Source organism: Mus musculus, chromosome 17, assembly GCF_000001635.26.
Source record: "Mus musculus strain C57BL/6J chromosome 17, GRCm38.p6 C57BL/6J".
NCBI lineage: Eukaryota > Metazoa > Chordata > Mammalia > Rodentia > Muridae > Mus > Mus musculus.
Window position 1 is genome coordinate 30,633,566 of NC_000083.6, and position 17,330 is coordinate 30,650,895.

The 17,330-nt window shown below is 46.7% G+C and overlaps 1 protein-coding gene across 4 annotated transcripts in view; it reads left to right on the forward strand.

Moving 5' to 3' along the window:
* Dnah8 (dynein, axonemal, heavy chain 8) overlaps positions 1 to 17,330 on the forward strand; it is a 248,828-nt gene that overhangs the window by 6,631 nt on the left and 224,867 nt on the right. For 3 of the 4 annotated variants that reach the window (XM_030249467.1, NM_013811.3, XM_006523588.3), the window contains exons 2-7: positions 1,756 to 2,268; positions 2,377 to 2,511; positions 9,691 to 9,775; positions 10,992 to 11,143; positions 14,851 to 15,040; positions 16,059 to 16,222. In XM_030249467.1, the coding sequence (XP_030105327.1) occupies positions 1,801 to 2,268; positions 2,377 to 2,511; positions 9,691 to 9,775; positions 10,992 to 11,143; positions 14,851 to 15,040; positions 16,059 to 16,222 (1,194 nt within the window). In that variant the 5' untranslated portion in view covers positions 1,756 to 1,800. Of the gene's footprint in view, positions 1 to 1,755; positions 2,269 to 2,376; positions 2,512 to 9,690; positions 9,776 to 10,991; positions 11,144 to 11,360; positions 11,380 to 14,850; positions 15,041 to 16,058; positions 16,223 to 17,330 lie in introns of those variants that run through there. The other variant, XM_006523591.2, reaches the window with a different exon arrangement.

Genomic DNA, 17,330 nt, shown 5'->3' on the forward strand with positions numbered 1-17,330 from the left:
AGTAGTCAACTCAGCTGTTGTGGCTCAAACTCCTTTCCATGCTGCTGACTGACTCCATCTGGCTTCTCTCAGCCCCTCCTGAATTGCTCTGCTTGGCCTCATACTAACTAACGTTGGCAATGTGTTCTAAGCTTCTGGCTCCTCATTCTCAGGTTCATTCTGTCTTGACCTGTATCTAGCCTGTTGTCTCTGCAACCTGCCTCCGTACAACTGTCCCAGGAAAACTGTCTCCCTCTTTCTCTTTCTGCACTGCTCTCTAGTAGCTGCCCTTTCCTCTCTCTTCTCATGAGAGTTGGGCTTATCCTATTCTGTCAAAATCTACCTCTGATCCGTCACTTTGTCTGCCACTCAGTTAGACATCACTTTCAAACATGGTTGCATGCCGGGCGTGGTGGCACACGCCTTTAATCCCAGCACTCGGGAGGCAGAGGCAGGCAGATTTCTGAGTTCGAGGCCAGCCTGGTTTACAAAGTGAGTTCCAGGACAGCCAGGGCTATACAGAGAAACCCTGTCTCAAAAAACAAACAAACAACCCATGGCTGCTTCCTTCTACAAGCTACCTTTACCTTCATTGTTTGGGATGAAAGGTATGTACTAAGAGCATGTCTGTATTCCAGCCAGAGGGATTAAAGATGCATGCTAAGGAGCCACACCACTACTAGAGACATGTATTTTCGGCAAATGACACAATCTTGGGGTTCAAGTATGATAGAATATCCTGCAACAGGGTCTCATTATAGTTCAGGTTGGTCTCATATTCATTATGTATCTGAGGGTTACCTTGACCTTTGAATCCACCCTCATCTACATCCCAAATGATATTACAGGCCACTACCACTGCCTTATGGCTCACTTAATTTTTAAAACCACTATACAAAGCAGCAGGATTCATAACATTTTATTTATTCATTCATTTATTTTGGTTTTTTGAGACAGGGTTTCTCTGTATAGCCCTGGCTGTCCTGGAACTCACTTTGTAGACCAGGCTGGCCTCGAACTCAGAAATCCGTCTGCCTCTGCCTCTGCCTCCTGAGTGCTGGGATTAAAGGCGTGGGCCACCATGCCCAGCTCACAACAGCATTTTAATGACCCAATTCTGAAAATGGTATAGTTTTCTAGTACCAAAGCAAAATCAAGTGAGCCCTTCACCTTGAGAAAAACAAAACAAATGTATGCGTCTGTTGTCACCTTTAAAAATCCCCCTCTTTAGGCTTGAAACCTTAACTTGTGCAGATCCTGTGGAATAGAAGTAGATGATTTTGTTGTTAACTGTCTAGCTTTAAGGGGAATGTCCTATTGTGCTCTCTGCTGCTTTGATAAACCCCATGATCAAAAGCTACTTGAGGAACAAAGGGTTTATTTCATATTTTCAGATCACAGTTCACCACTGAGGGAAGTCAGGGCAGGATCTCAAACAACAGCGCTGGTAGAGACCATGAGTGAAAGCTGCTTACCGACAGCAGTCTTGCCTGTTCCTAGTCTTAGGAGGAACCACCTTTTCTATACAGCCCTGGCCCAGCAGCCTAGGGATGGTAGCACCCACAGTGGGCCCTCTACCATCAATTAACAACCAGGAAACTGTTCTACAAACATGCCCACAGGCCAATCTGATATAGATAACTCCTCAGTTGAGATCCCCTCTACCCAAAGTGTGTCAAGCTAATGACCAAGATAAGGCATCACTGGGAGAAATAAAAACACCCAATGGTCAAGTTATTTGCACACTTCTTAAGGAAAAATAATTTCTAATTCTAGATTTCAACGTTGAAGCTCTTCTGCTGAAGAAAACTACACTGAGAAATGGAGTCTGAGGAAGGCAACGCAGAGCCACCCCCTCCGAGTGAAGAGGCTCCTCCTCCAGTTGTAGAGGAAGCTCCGCCCCCTCTCCCTCCAGAAGACACTGCCCCTCCCCCTCCCGAGGAGCAGGCCCCGCCCCCTGAGGGGGATGCTGCCCCGCCCCCCACAGGAGATGCCTTCCAACTCACTGTGGAAGGAGAAGCTCCGCACCCCGAGGATCCCAAGCTCCTGTCTGAGCAGGGTCCTGCTACTTCCGTGACTGACTATAGGAGTCTGATTCCCTCAGATGAGGAGGTAACACTGCCGGAGGATGAGGAGTCTGGCCAGGCCAGGGTCCGGGCGAGGCACACCCCTAGGCCTGCACAGTCGGTGCTGTCAGACGGGATTTCGCAGTCTTCCCGGCGGCCCTCTAAGTTCCGCCGAAGTATGACTGGCATCCCAAACCTCCAGGAGACCCTCAAAGAGAAACAGGTTTGCAGCTGATAGGGCGTGCCATGGGAAACCCCCGAGACTTTCCATTGTTTGGAAAGACATTTCTCCATACTTCCATTTTTTAAAATATGTTTTCACTTCTTTTAGGCAAGATTTAGAGAAGCAAGGGAAAACCGGAAAATGAAAATTGGCCCCTCGCATAAATACATATTTGAAGTTCTAGGAGAAAAGCTTGGGTTGGACTTAGTAACTGTGGAAGAACTAATTTTGGATTGCCCGTCGGTAAGCTGAAGTCGTGCCCGTATTTGTTTTCCCCTTTGTTTTGGGGTGTGTACGAGTGTGTGTGTGTGTGTGTGTGTGTGTGCGTGCACGTGCGGGCGCACAGGAGCATGTATGCACATGGACTGATGGTGCCTTTCTCTCCTACCCTCCACCCTGGAGATGTGTGTATTAGACCAGAGGCGCCATGGTGCACAATTAGCTGGAGACAGACTGTGGTTTACCAGGTCACCAAAGTTCCCCACTATAACATACCTTGTGGTCAAGGCTGGCTTTATAAAGGTGAGCTGTGATGCCACACAGCCTCCTGGGTTTGGTTTATTGATCTAATGCAGGTGTCTTGATAGAATTCTTCTTCCCACTACTCTTCTTTTCCTTTTTTCTCTTCTTCCTCTCTGTGCCTTTTCTTCTTTCCCTCCTCTTGTGATTTTTAGTTCCTCCTCCTCCCCCTCCTCTGCTTCCTCTTCCTCTTCCTTCTCATACATCCTCCTCCTTTTCAAGAAATACCTTCTCCTCGACAGTCTTTTGCTTCCTCCTCCTCCTCCTCCTCCTCCTCCTCTCTCCTCCTGTGGTAGGAGGGAATCTACCCCAGGACTAAATACACATGCTAGACAACTACCTTATACCTGAGCCAGCACCCTCCAGTCATCTTGAAGTTCTCATGCCCTTCATGTTCATTTTGCCCCAGCCATGCCGATTTTTCAGGCAGTCTTGGCTATCAGCAACATTGTTACCTTAACACTAAACGAGTTCTCTTTTGACATTCTCAAGCTGTGTTATAATGTCCTCCCTTTCTAATGCCTAGCTGGGCTCCTGTGGTATCTCTGGTAACATGCCTTCCTACACTCCACATAGAGGCCAGTGGGGCCTATGGCCATCAGATGAAAGGAAAGCCAGTTTCAGAAAAGGGATTGCTCTGTAGGTCTCTCCACCATCCCTGTACTTGCTGAAGGAGGAAAGCACATGGGTTGAGTAACCTTGCTTTCACCTGGAAATTGCTAGGCTGTGCTGGCAACCTCCAGATTGGAAGCCCAGTACCTTTGCTGGAGGCGCAGCCACAGAGATTGGGGCCTGCCCATTGCCTCCAGGGGAGAAGGACAGCTGTGGCTGCGTGGGGTGGGATTGCAGGGTTGGAGAGCCAGCTTTAGGGATCGCCAGTTGGATTTTTGAGCTTGTGTTCCCGGTTTGGAGACTTTGTCGTGCTAGCACGAGAACAGGCGTTTGTGGGCGCAGACCTTTTGTATTACTGCTCTTCTGTTGCTGGGATAAAATAATGAGACCAAAAGCAACGTTGAGAATAAAGGTTTTGTCTTGGTTTATAGCTCCAGAGGGAGAGAGTCTGTTACTGGTGGGGAAGGCATGCTGACAGGAGCAGGACGTGCTTGGTCTCATTTTTATCCACCTACTGGAAGCAAACAGAACAGGAAGTATGGCCAGGCTGGAAACTCCATTCATTTAACCTCCCCAAATAGCATCATCAACTGGGGACCAAATGTTCAAAGTTGTGAGGCTCCGGCCAGTTCTCATTCAAAGCCTGTGTCTTAGTTAGCGTTTCATTGCTGTGAACAGACACCATGACCGAGGCTACTCTTATAAGGACAACATTTAATTGGGGCTGGCTTACAGATTCAGAAGTTCAGTTCATTGTCATCCAGGTGGGAGCATGGCAGCATCCAGGCAGGCATGGTGCAGGAGGAGCTGAGAGTTTTACATCTTCATCTGAAGGCTGCTAGTAGAATATTCCAGGCAGATAGGATAAGGGCCTTAAAGCCCATGCCCACAGTGACATACCCACCCCAACAAAGCCACACATATTTCAACAAGACCACACCCACTCCAACAAGGCCACACCCACTCCAACAGGGTGATAACCTTCTAAGAGTGCCACATCCTGGGCCTAGCATATACAAACCATCACAGTCTGTCACCTTCTATTTGCTATTCCTGAAGTGTATCTCACCATTTGTGTCCATATGGCTAGGTGCAGCCTCTAAGACCCCCGTGAATGAAGTCAGACATTGCTTAGGGCACAGGAAATAGGAAATGTGGATATGAACGGAAGCGTCAAACCAGAGCAGGCACTTCCTTGCGAGTTGTGTTAAGCCTTGGTGGAGGGAAGACAGTGTAACCTTGGGGAAACTGAAGTAAGGCTAAGAGATTAGATTAGTGCTCATTTGCCTGGAGGGACAAAGCAACGAGAAAAGCTGGCATTGAAGGGACTGCTATTGGCTCAAGACACCCCGAGAGCAAGTTCTCAGCTCATAGATTTGTTTGCCCCAGAGGGGCAAAGGGCAGGGAATGAGACAAAGACAGGAGATAGAGGAGGAGGGAGAGGGGGGAGGGGGGTAATTATGCTGGGGTAGGGGGACAGATGGTCAAGGACTACCTCTAGATAGAGAAGAGACCCAGCTTATTAAGGTAAAAGGGGAAATCTCATGTTAGGACAAGGTGTTTAATTTTAATTGGGCATGTTAATTAGATGAGACAAAGGGAGCTTTTGATTGCTAGACTTCAATATTTTGCTCGCTGGACCTTGGTAATCAGCCTCAGGAGGAGGAAGTGGCCAAATAAGAGACTAGACCTTGGTGGCTAGCTTTAGGAATGTAATCTAGTAGTTTTTAGCTAGACCTAGAGGATGGGGGAGAAGGGCAAGGCCTGCCAGAGCTGTGTTTAGCCAGTCTGAGTCCCTGCAGGCATCAAGTTGAGATCCAGGTGAATAAGATGCTAAACTTGGTGTGGAAGGAATTAATAATCCTAGCTAGCCTGTATAAAAGATACACAATCTAGGCATTTTATTTATAAGCCAAAAGCCTAGAATGGACAGGCTTGGAGCTATAAAAACATATTCCCCCAAGTCCCTTGTTCCTTGCTGCTTCTTCGGGTCACATGTTGATGGTCCATCTCCTCTCCTGGCAGTCTCCTTCACCTTCTCCATCTTTCTCCTTTCCTCCTCCTCTTCTTCTTCTTCCTCCTCCTCTACCTACAACCCCCTCACTCTCCTCAAGTCCCTCCTTTTTCCCACCACAGCCCAATCACAGGCTCTGGCCTTTTATTGGCCAGTTAACCTGGGAAGCAAGGTTCATATAACAGGACTTGGTGTATGTGAGGATCTGCTCCTGTGGGTGGGGCCAATCGTTAGCATTAGAATGCAAGCAGCACAAGACCAACCCACTACAATTTAGTGTGTTAGTGATCTTCACTGCTGCTGTGATTGGATTCCTATTGAGAGAGGGAGGATTCATCTGTGCTCACCAGTTTAAGGGTCTGTCCACTGCAGGCAAGGCACGGTGGCAGGAACCTGAGGTGGCAGGCAGGTCACACTGCATCTGCAGTCTGTCTGGAAGCACAGAACAGAGAGAAAGTGGGGTCAGGTTATAACCCTCCCACACCCCCCAAGGCCTGCTCCCCACTGACATCTTCTATCTACTGAGGGTTTCCATAACCTTCTGGGATAGCACTAACAACTGGGGATCTAGTGTTATGGATCAAGGCCATGGGGGGCACTGTACATTTAAACCACTACAGTTTGGGAAAACGGTATAATATATATATATATATATATATATATATGTATGTATATATATACACACACACACACATATATGAAATATTCTTTTAATGTGAGACCTGACATTAGTCCAGGGTGAAAGTCAGCTTATTAGAGGGCTCTCTAAAGGCATTCCTGTTTTGTTCCTGTTATGATGGCTCTTTTTATACCAGATCAATTTTCTCCTTGTGCCTTATCCTGTACTGTGACCTAAAAAGCTGGCATCTATGCCACTGAACATGCCGGTGCCCTTGCTCTCTGGCTTCTGCCTAGTTGAGTGGTTATCCCATGCTTGGCCACATTCTCTCCCACCTTGAATCCCTGCAAAGGGTTCCATGCGTGCACGTATGCAGGTGTGCACGTGTGTGTGCATGTGGAGACCAGAGGTTAATACTGGTGGCCTCCTCTCTCTCTACCATGTATATTTGTGTGTATGATTTCTTTTACATGTACGAGTGTTTTGCCTATGTGTACATATGTGCACTATATGTTTGATGTGTATGGAAGTTAGAAGAGGGCTTCCTTGGGACTGAAGTTATTATATACTGATTGTCATGAACCAACATGGGAGTCCTGGGAGCCAAAGCCAGGTGGAGAAGATGGCCATTCAATAAAGTACTTACTTGCCTTGCAAATTAGAGGTTGATCCCCAGAACCCACGTTAATTAAAACAAAACAAAACAAAACAAAACAAAACAACAAAACCAAACTAAACCAAACCAAACCAAACCAAACCAAACCAAACCCTAAAACTCGGTCAATAGTACATTTTTGTAACCCAGCTGGGGAAGCAGAAAGGAGCAGATTCTTGGGTCCGTCTTATCGCCAGCTTGCCAGCCCACCTGGTGAGTTTCAGACCCGTGAGAGCCCTTGTCTCAAATAAGATAGATGGACAGTACCAGAGGAACGTCAGAGCTTACCTGCTGGCCTCCAAAAACCTATCCACATGTGCACCAACACCTGCACCTGGGCACACACGCGCACATAACCTCTTTACGGGATTGCCTGATACATACAAAGTTTGGAATCTCCTCCCATACGGGGACTGGCTTTCTTGTGCCCCATCTTCCAAGTTGTAAGTGGAAAGAAGCACTCTTCCCCAAGAGAGGCTTCCGTACAGAGCCAGCAGGACTAAGGGACGAGTGTGGGTGACTTGGCATCTCTCATAGGATGGAGCCCTTCTGCTTCTGAGGCCTGGTTCCTTTTCTGCTTTCTAAGATATCATACCAACACCTCAACAGTTGAATACAAATTCCATGCTCACAAGTGTGAAAGAAATCTCATGATGATAATTTGTCTTTTTTTTTTAAATTAGTTTGATTATGTGTCAGGTTATAACTGGTGAAAATATCATCGCTTAAGTAATTTGTCAGTCAAAGGCATTAGTACGGACGGCTCTCTGTTTGCTCACTCAACTTTCGTAATAGCAGTTCCCCATGCTTATTTACATGGCATTATTTAGTGCTGGGCCAAGTAAGTGAATAGGCAAAGCTGTACATGTAAATCATTGATAGAAGACCAGAAATAGGACACACTAGCCCATCTCAGGAGGATCGTTTAAGCCCTGGAGTTAGGCTCCAGCCTGGGCAATATGGAGAGACTTCCATCCCTGCCTTCTCCCTCCTTTCCTTCCTCTCTCCCTTCCTTTTCTTCTTCACTCTCTCCTGACAGGTTTTCCTTCATATTCCAGACTGGCCATGAGCTTCATACATAGCCTAGCCTTGCCTCAAGCTCTTGATGGCTATCCTCAGCCTCCTTAGGATGGCCATGGTCGTGAACCACCATGGCTAACCATGAAATCTTACCTCTCTCATGAGCTGGCAGTGGCTGGAGAGACCATGACACTTTTTCTCTACAGTGTAAAGGCCAGAGCTGACTCTGCAGAGTTCACATAAAAAAAGCCAGGCATAGGCCGGGCAGTGGTGGTGCACCCCTTTAATCCCAGTACTCGGTAGGCAGAGGCAGCAGATTTCTGAGTTCAAGGCCAGCCTGGTCTACAGAGTGAGTTCCAAGACAGCCAGGGCTGTACAGAGAAACCCTGTCTTGAAAAACCAAAACAAAAAACAAACATAAAAGCCAGGCATAGTGGAGTGGAAACAGGCAGATGCCTGTAGCTGGCTGGGCAGCCATTGGAGCCTTATGTGATGAGATCCAGGTTAGCCTGACTCAAACCAAAAGAACGACTCCTCAACAAAAACGACGTGGACTATGCCAGAGAAATGACACCCTAGGTTTACCTTTGATCTCCTAGGTACTTGCATGCACCTGAGTGTGTACGCACCTGCACACACACACACACACACACACACACACACACACACACCCCTACCTTCCCAAACCACCCACCCAAACAACCGGTCAACCAACAAACTCACTGTGCTGGATGGTTTTCGTCAACTTTATCCAAACCTAGACACAGAAGAAATCTCAATTGAGGAATAGCATCCATCCGGTTGGCCTGTGAGCATGTCTGAGGGAGGGACATTTTCTTGATGGCTGATTAATGGAGGAGGGCCCAGCCTGTGCAAGAAAGGTAGCTGAACAAACAGGAAGCAAGCCAGTAAGCAGTATTAATGACTTCATGGTCTCTGCTCCAATTCTGGCCTCCAAGTTCCTGCCTTGCTGTCCTCAGGGATGGGCTGTAACCTGTGAAGGGACACTTCAAGTTGCTTTTGATCATGGTATTTACCATGGCAACAGAAAGCCCACAAGGACACTATCATAGTTAGGGTTTTACTGCTGTGAACAGACACTATGACCAAGGCAAGTCTTATAAATGACATTCAATTGGGGCTGGCCTACAGGTTCAGAGGTTCAGTCCATTATCATCAAGGCGGGAACATGGCAGCATCCAGGCAGGCATGGTGCAGGAGGAGCTGAGAGTTCTACATCTTCATCTGAAGGGCTGCTGGCAGAATACTTGCTTCCAGGCAACTAGGATGAGGGTCTTAAGCCCACATTCACAGTGACACACCTACTTCAACAAGGCCCCAACCTCTGAACAGTGCCACTCCTAGGGCCAAGCATATACAAACCATCATAGACACCAAGAAGTGAAATTCACTTAAATTTCCCGTCCATTAGGATAATGAAGTTAGTTTAGTTGCTAATCTTTTCTCATATGTTCCTACTTTCCAGTATTGCCTGCCCCACCAGGTTTCTTCCTCTTCCTCCTCCTCCTCCTCCTCCTCCTCTTCTCCATCATCATTGTTTTGGATTTTGTTTTTCAAAACAGAGGTTTCTCCGTGGAGTCCTGGCTGTCCTAGAACTTGCTCTGTAGCCCAGGCTGGCCTCAAACTCAGAGATCTGCCCGCCTCTGCCTCCTGAGTGCTGGGATTAAAGGTATGTGCCACCACCATCACCCGGCTTTTACTTTTTAGTTTTGAGAGAGGATCTCTCAAAATTGCCTAGGCTGGTCATGAATTCACTCTGTGTTCCAGGCAGACCTTGAGCCTGTGATCCTCCTGCCTCGGCTTCTCGAGAAGCTAGGATTATAGACCTATGCTTCAGACCCTTCGGGAAGGTCTTTAAGTCTCACTTTATTTGAAAGGGGACATTGATGAGTGACACGGAGCAGCAGCACAGGAGTCACTTCATTTCATTTATTGATCCTTGTCTTCTCGTTCATTTAACAGCTGGATCCGTTCACCAGCTTTTTTGAGAAAGGTGGCTGTAAGACGCTGAAGTTTTTGTACCAGGAAGGAGAAGTGCCCGGTTTTGGTAAGGATGTTTTATGAGGGGACCTCTGCTTGAAGTGAGCTGCCGCCTCTTTTTCCTTTCCACTTTCACAGGAAAACTTGACCAGAAATCTGTGTTTAAAAACAATTTTTTTTTTTGGAGGGTTGAAGCCTTCTTGTGCATGGTATGCATGCCTAAACAGGCATACATGCCGCTCCAACACTTGTAGACATTAACACAAAATAAATCCTTAAAAACATTATCTTAAGAACACTCTGGGGGGGCTGGAGAGATGGCTCAGCTGTTAACAGCACTGACTGCTCTTCCGGAGGTCCTGAGTTCAATTCCCAGCAACCACATGGTGGCTCACAACCATCTGTAATGAGATTGGATGCCCTCTTCTGGTGTATCTGAAAACAGCTACAGTGCACTCATATACATAAAATAAATAAATAATTCTTTTAAAAAAATAACACTCGGGGACATCAGGATGGCTTAGTCAGGCAAAGGCACCAACCGCTAAGCCTGCTGGTGTTGACCCACGTGGTGAGAGAACCAGCCCTTGCAGGTTGTCTTCTGACCTCCAGATGCATGGCTTGACACCTATGTGGGTAAACACTCAATAAATGGCAATAAAATCCGCCTGTTTTGAGATTCAATAATTTCAGACATTGCTGTCATGTTTAGGAAGAGATAGCCGAGACACCGGTCTCTATTGGGAAATACTTTTCTGTTATACTTTAATTGCTGTTTTCTGGAACAGGTGGACCATTTTGTCTTTATGTGTTCAGACGGCTAGAAGTAGGCATGGTGCCTCTCTGGAGCCCAGCAGTTGCTCCTTGTGGCCCTGGCTCAATGTCTTGTGGCATCTGCTGCTGTTAGTTGCAACATCTGGCCTTCCTATATTAGGCCTAAGATAATTATCACACAAACAGGTTACTATACCTTGTTTCAATAACTAGATACTTGGGTTGTCCATTTAGTCTTAGACTACTTGTAAAATACTGGTGTGTGTGTGTGTGTGTGTGTGTGTGTGCTGGTGTGCATTCAGGTACATTTGTACACATGTATATGGGTTATAGAGGTGGGGGACAACCTTAGGTGGTATCTTAAGGAGTGCTACCCACCTCCTTAGGAATGGGTTCTTGCGTTGGCTTCGAGCTTGCTATTAGGCTAGTTTGGCTGGTCATGTAGCAGTCACTTACTGGGTTGGGTCAGTTCTGTGAGTTTATGCTCAGTTCTTGATGTTTGTTTCCAGAATGTGGTCGAACGATTACGGGAGTCCCCAAAGGGGGGAAAATGATGAGGATTTATGTAGACAACGCAGCTCCGGACAAGCTGAAAGGGCTGTGCTTATTTTTCGTCCGTTGTCGTAATGATGTTGCCATAAATTCCAAAACCATTCATGAGGTACGTTTTTTTTTTTTTTTTTTTTTTTTTTTTTTTTTTTTTTTTTTTTTTTAAAGATTTATTTATTTATTATATGTAAGTACACTGTAGCTGTCTTCAGACACTCCAGAAGAGGGAGTCAGATCTTGTTACGGATGGTTGTTAGCCACCATGTGGTTGCTGGGATTTGAACTCTGGACCTTCGGAAGAGCAGTCGGGTGCTCTAACCCACTGAGCCATCTCACCAGCCCCATGAGGTACGTTTTAAAACACAGGTAGCTTTTCACATTCCCCCAGTCCCTTTTTTCACCTTTCCTGTACACCAGACTGACATGGGTTCCAAGAAAATGATGTATTTGTATTCGTAAAGAGACTAAGGTATTAACTATAGCATCCTAGAGATACTGACTTTGAAAGTTTGTTTTGAAAGGAAATTTGGAAGGTTTATGTTTTGGAGACAGGATCTCATATAGCCCAGGCTGGCCTCAAGCTCAACACACACACACACACACACACACGTACACACATACACATGTATACACATGCACGCACAGAGAGAGACGGGAAGGGGCGGGAGGGAGAGGAGAGAGGGAGAGCAGGTGTGTATCACTGTTTCACTCTGCTTTCTGTTCCTGTAATATAATACTGCCCAAAAGCAACCTGGGGAAGAAAGGGTTTATTTCCCTCCCACTTCCAGATCACAGTACAGCCCTGAGCAAAGTAAAGCTAGGACTTGAAGCAGAGACCATGCGGAGCGAGTGAGTGCTGCTTACTGGCTTGCTCCCCCAAGGCTTGTTCAGCTGCTCTCTCATGTAAGGCAGGGCCATCTGCCTAGGGGTGGCCCAGTGGATTGGACCCTCCCACATCAATTAATCCAGAAAATGGCTCTCACACGTGCCCACAGGCCAATCTGCTCGATGAAGTTCCTCAGCTGAGCTTCCCTCTCCTCGGGCGACTCTGGCTTCTGTCACCTTGACAAAAACAGCCGCCAGCCCTACAGTTTATGAAACCGTTGATTTCTTCTGAATGGTCTGTAGGGATGCATTCAGTTTTGTTCATAACAGTTACTACACCTACTCTTGTTTAGTATTTTAAAGTTTTAGACAGTTTAGGAGAAGAAAGAACTGACTTAGAGTCTAGACATTGCTAACCTCATGCAGGAAAGGCCGGACCGCAGAATAGAAGCAGCAGGCAGTGTGACATAGACCAGAACTGACCTCTAAGCCTCATTGCTGGCAATTGCTGCTCCCTTTGGCAAGTGGCTTCTCCCTCTCTGAGACACGGGCATGCCTGACCCTCTTTGTGGGATAGCTGTGAGACCTCAGAAAGATCAATTCTTGCTCTACCGCCCAGCTTACCGTAGATTCTCACAAAGCATCCATCCACTCTCTTTATCATTCTTAGTGGGCCTTGCTTCTTACTTGAGTGGGACTCGCAACAAATCCTGTGTAGTTTGGCTTCTTTCCTGTTTGTGAGGAAAGATGGCCTGAAGGGAGGCGGGGAAGAGAAGTGGAGAGTCGTTCCCCATGGGCCCTTGTGGGTACTTCCCTGCATCTCTGGTGCTGGGTGAGACCTCTGTTCATGAGGAATCTGCTCTTCCCCCTCCCTCGCTCGGCTTGTTCTTTCCGAACTCTTGTCGCTTTACCAGGCCATCTCTGTATGTGGACAAATGTTCGGTCTGTTATCAATTGTAGTAATGCTCTCTTCAGTTAATCTTTGGGTCAGTCTGCTATGTTTAATAATTTAGACTCTTCTGTCTCCCTCCCCTCCCCTCCCTTCCCCTCCCCTCCTGTCCCCTTTCACCTTTCTTCTTACCCCTCTCCTTCCTCTCCCCCTTCCTCCCCTTCCACTTCTCTTCCCTTCTGAGGACCAAATCCCTGGCTTTGCCTCTGCTAGCCATGGACTCTCCTCCTCGGCCACATCTCCAGCTCTCTTTTCTTTGTTTCTGGAGAGAGAGCCTCTTTATGTTACCCAGGCTGGCTTTGAACCACTGGGCTCCAGTAAACCCACCTCAACCTCTTGAGTAGCGGCCAGCAACTATAATTGTCTGCAACCATACCACGCTTACACTTTAGGTTTTTTTTAAAAAGCATCACAATTATGCACATGGTATAAAGAATAGGTTCTTTGAGGCTTGGGCTGCAGGGCTGACTTCTTTCTACCCCACTCTCCGGAAGCAGTTCTTAAGTCTGTTAAAAGGGGATGGGGGTTTGGCTTTAGAGAGGACCTGAATTAAGTTCTCAGCACCCACCTTGGTTGGCCCATAACCACTTGTAACTCCAGACTCAGGGGATCAGATGCTGCCTAGTGACGGCAGGCCTACATACATGTGCATATGTTTAAAAACATGATACAAATTTAAAGGTCTCTGTTAGAGTAATCTTTAATTTACCACCACATTGCTGAGTTGAGCTCTATAAGTTTCTTTTAACCTTTTTATGCATCATATGTAGGCTTTCCTCTATAGATAAGAATTATGGGGGCTGGTGAGATGGCTCAGTGGGTAAGAGCACCCGACTGCTCTTCCGAAGGTCCAGAGTTCAAATCCCAGCAACTACATGGTGGCTCACAACCACCTGTAATGAGATCTGACTCCCTCTTCTGGAGTGTCTGAAGACAGCTACAGTGTACTTACATATGATAAATAAATAAATCTTAAAAAAAAAAGAATTATGTTCAAAACCAAACCAAACCAAACCAAACAACAGCAACAACAAAAACCCCAAACCAGGGTCTCACCTAGTGTAGCCCTGGAACTCATTCTGTAGATCAAGCTGGCCTTAAACTCAGAGATCCACCTGCCTCTGCCTCTGCCTCCCAAATACTGACATTAAAGACATGTACCACCATACCTGGAAATTTTAAATCTTTTAAAGAACTCTCTGGCCCTTCGTCCTTTCCCCTATCTCTCCCTTCTTCTGATGTAATTATTATATTCCATACTGCTTAGAATAAGCAGTTGGTTCATATTGTAACTATGCACATGCAATCCTAGCGGAGGCAAGATCATATACCAATGATTTTCAAAGCCATGGCAAGCAGGAAGAAGGGCGTTTCCATTTGGGGCATACAGAAAAGGGGCCAGGGTAAGACACAGCCCAAAGACAAGTCCTCAATGACCCGCTTCCTCCAACCAGCCCCCAGCCCCTACTTTGAACCACTTCCAGTCTTTATCCCCTTCCCAGTCTGTCCCCCCACACCCCTTCTTTATATAATGGCCTCATTACAAAGGAATTAGTCTGTGTATTAGATCAGAGTCTTCATGAGGTAATCCTCTATGGAAACACCATCCGACATACACCCAGAGGCACACTTCACTAATCCCCTGGGACTCTCTCAGCTCAACAACAAGGATTACCCATCATCCTTAACAAATCTGTTTTCATGGCACAAGTGCACCTTATACCTGTATCATGAAATGTCCAGATGTGAGCGGCTCAGTTGCCCCTTTCCCGTGCCTCGGCTAGGATGTAGGACATAGCTCCTCCCCCTTGGCAGAGAGCAAAGTACAGAGGAAAGCATCTCCAGGATGGTAGGAATGGGCAGAACAGGGCCAGATGTAAGACTGTTGGTTCTAGACTTCTACTGTTCATAAGCATTCAGTGTTTCTCAACAGTTTAAAAAGCATATCACCTGTTCACTGCAGATGAAAAATAGCTTGATTCCTCCCCCACCCCTCCTAGTTCCTTAATGGACTTAATACTAACCATTGAATACCGCCCTTTCAGGATGTGCTGTTTAGCTTCTTGGATGCATCAAAAGGACTCCTAGAAGGAATCAAGCACATGTTGAAAAGCATATTTCTCCCAGCCATCCTTGCAACTAGCAACTGGGGAGCTTTAAACCAGTCCAAGCAGGGTGAATCTGAGAAACATATTTTCATAGAAACCATCCACAGATATCTTGCATCTTTAGATGGTAAGTTTTAAGCCTTAAAGTTTAGTGAACCACTCAAAATGAGGCCTTTAGCTGCAAGGTGTGTGTGTCTGAAAACAGGGTTTATAGAGGAAGGTCTCCAAAAGGAGATGGCAATGAAAGTCACCAGGAGACCTGGAGAACAGGAGAGCCTCTCTCACCAGGGATCTTTGCAGGTATAAGGCATTCTATCAGGAGAGATCTTTTCCTGTTCTTAATCAGTGTTTGCCACTAAGAAAATCTGGACTTGTGTTGGAGAGATGGCTCAGCAGTTAAGAGCTTTGCTGCTCTTGGAGAAGACCCAGGCTTGGTTTCCAGCTCCTATACAGCAGCTCATAACCTCCAGTTCCAGAGGATCCAATGCCCCCTTGTGGCCTCCATGGGTATTGCACACACGTGGTGCAATACTTGGGCACACATATACACGTACACATAAAATAAATATTTTTAAGCTGTACTTTATGACGAACTCTTTAAAATGTGCTTTTATCACTTAATGCAGTATAAATATACAGTTTGATTCAAAAGTCAACTCACAACTTTTTTTTTTCTTTTTTCTTTTGAGACAGGGTCTCATGTAGCCCAGGTCAGTTTTGAATGCCCTCTGTACCCCAGGATGGCCTTCAACTCTTTTTTTTTTTTTTTCCAGAGACAGGGTTTCTCTGTGTAGCCCTGGCTGTCCTGGAGCTTACTTTGTAGACCAGGCTGGCCTCGAACTCAGAAATCTGCCTGCCTCTGCCTCCCGAGTGCTGGGATTAAGGGTGTGCGCCACCACTGCCCGTAGCCTTCAACTGTTGATCTTCATGCCCCTACCTTCACAAGTGCTAGGATGAAACCTCTATGCCTGGTTTATGTTAGAGGACCAAGCACCCTAGCAACTGCATTCCATATTTACATGTAGAATTATACCTTTATAAAGCACGGGATCTTTCTCTTTTCTGTAGACATTACAGCCCAGAAACACACCTTGTCACTGAACACACTGGGCACTTCTTCATAATGTCTCATTTTCTTCTCTAAGATGCTACCATAAGCATCGAGGGGACAGTGATGTTGAAGAAGGTGGACAATATCGACTTCTCCAAGCTGCACACCTTTGAAGAGGTCACAGCTGCAGCAAGCAGCTCGGAGATGGTGCATCAGCTGGAGGAGGTGCTGATGGTGTGGTACAAGCAGATCGAGCAGGTGGGACCCCTCCCTTTCCCCTTGGGCTGGAGTCTTGTGGGTCCTAGCTATGACATTTTGTCCCTGATGGTTGGGGGCAGTTGTAAAGCGATTATGAATATTCTGTATATATTAATGAATGCTGGAAATTAATATGGTGGAAATTATTCCTTAACCAGCTAGTTAACCACACAGAGAGGCCTTTTTAGTATTTCAGAGCTGAGGCCTTAGCTGGGCAGACTCTCATCAGCTCATCTAAGTTAACCTGTCTACCTAGCTCATCCAGCCATGTGGCTAGCTATACCATCCAGGCCCGTAGTCATGTCTGTCTCCTCTCACGTCTCTTGGCAAAATCACTTGCTCTTTCTTTTTCCCAGAGCTCCTTTCTCCCTCCCAGGAAGTCCTGCCTTCTACTTCCTGCCCAGCTAACTGGTCATCAGATTTTTATTAATGCCAATCAGAGAATGCCTTGGGTAGGTGAGGAAGGACAGAGACAGGACTTTACACAGTGTACCCCATCAGGCAGTGGAGGGAGCTAATTTGTTGAAGTCCTTGCCATGCACATGTGAGTTCTTGATTTCAATACCCGGCACTCACACTAAAAGCCAGGGGTGGGGGTGTGCACCTGTAACCCCAGCATTGGGAGAACAGAGACGGCTAGACCCCTGACACTGGCCAGCATTGGGAGAACAGAGATGGCCAGATCCCTGACACTGGCCAGCATTGGGAGATCAGAGACGGCCAGATCCCTGACACTGGGCAGCATTGGGAGAACAGAGACGGCTAGATCCCTGACACTGGCCAGCATTGGGAGAACAGAGACGGCCAGATCCCTGACACTGGCCAGCTGGTCTAGCCTAATTGGTGAGCCCTAGGACCCAGTAAGAGGTCCAGTCTCAAAACCGGGTAGATGGTGCCAGAGGAATGACAGCTAAGGTTGATATCTAGCCCTCCCTTCAACATGTGTGCACAAGGGCATGAATACCCATGTAACACATGCATACAAAGGCAGGAATACCTATGTTACATGTGTATACAATGGCAGGTACACCCATGTAACATGTGTGCACAAGGCAGGAACACCCATATAACATGTGCATACAAAGGCAGGAACACCCATGTAACACGT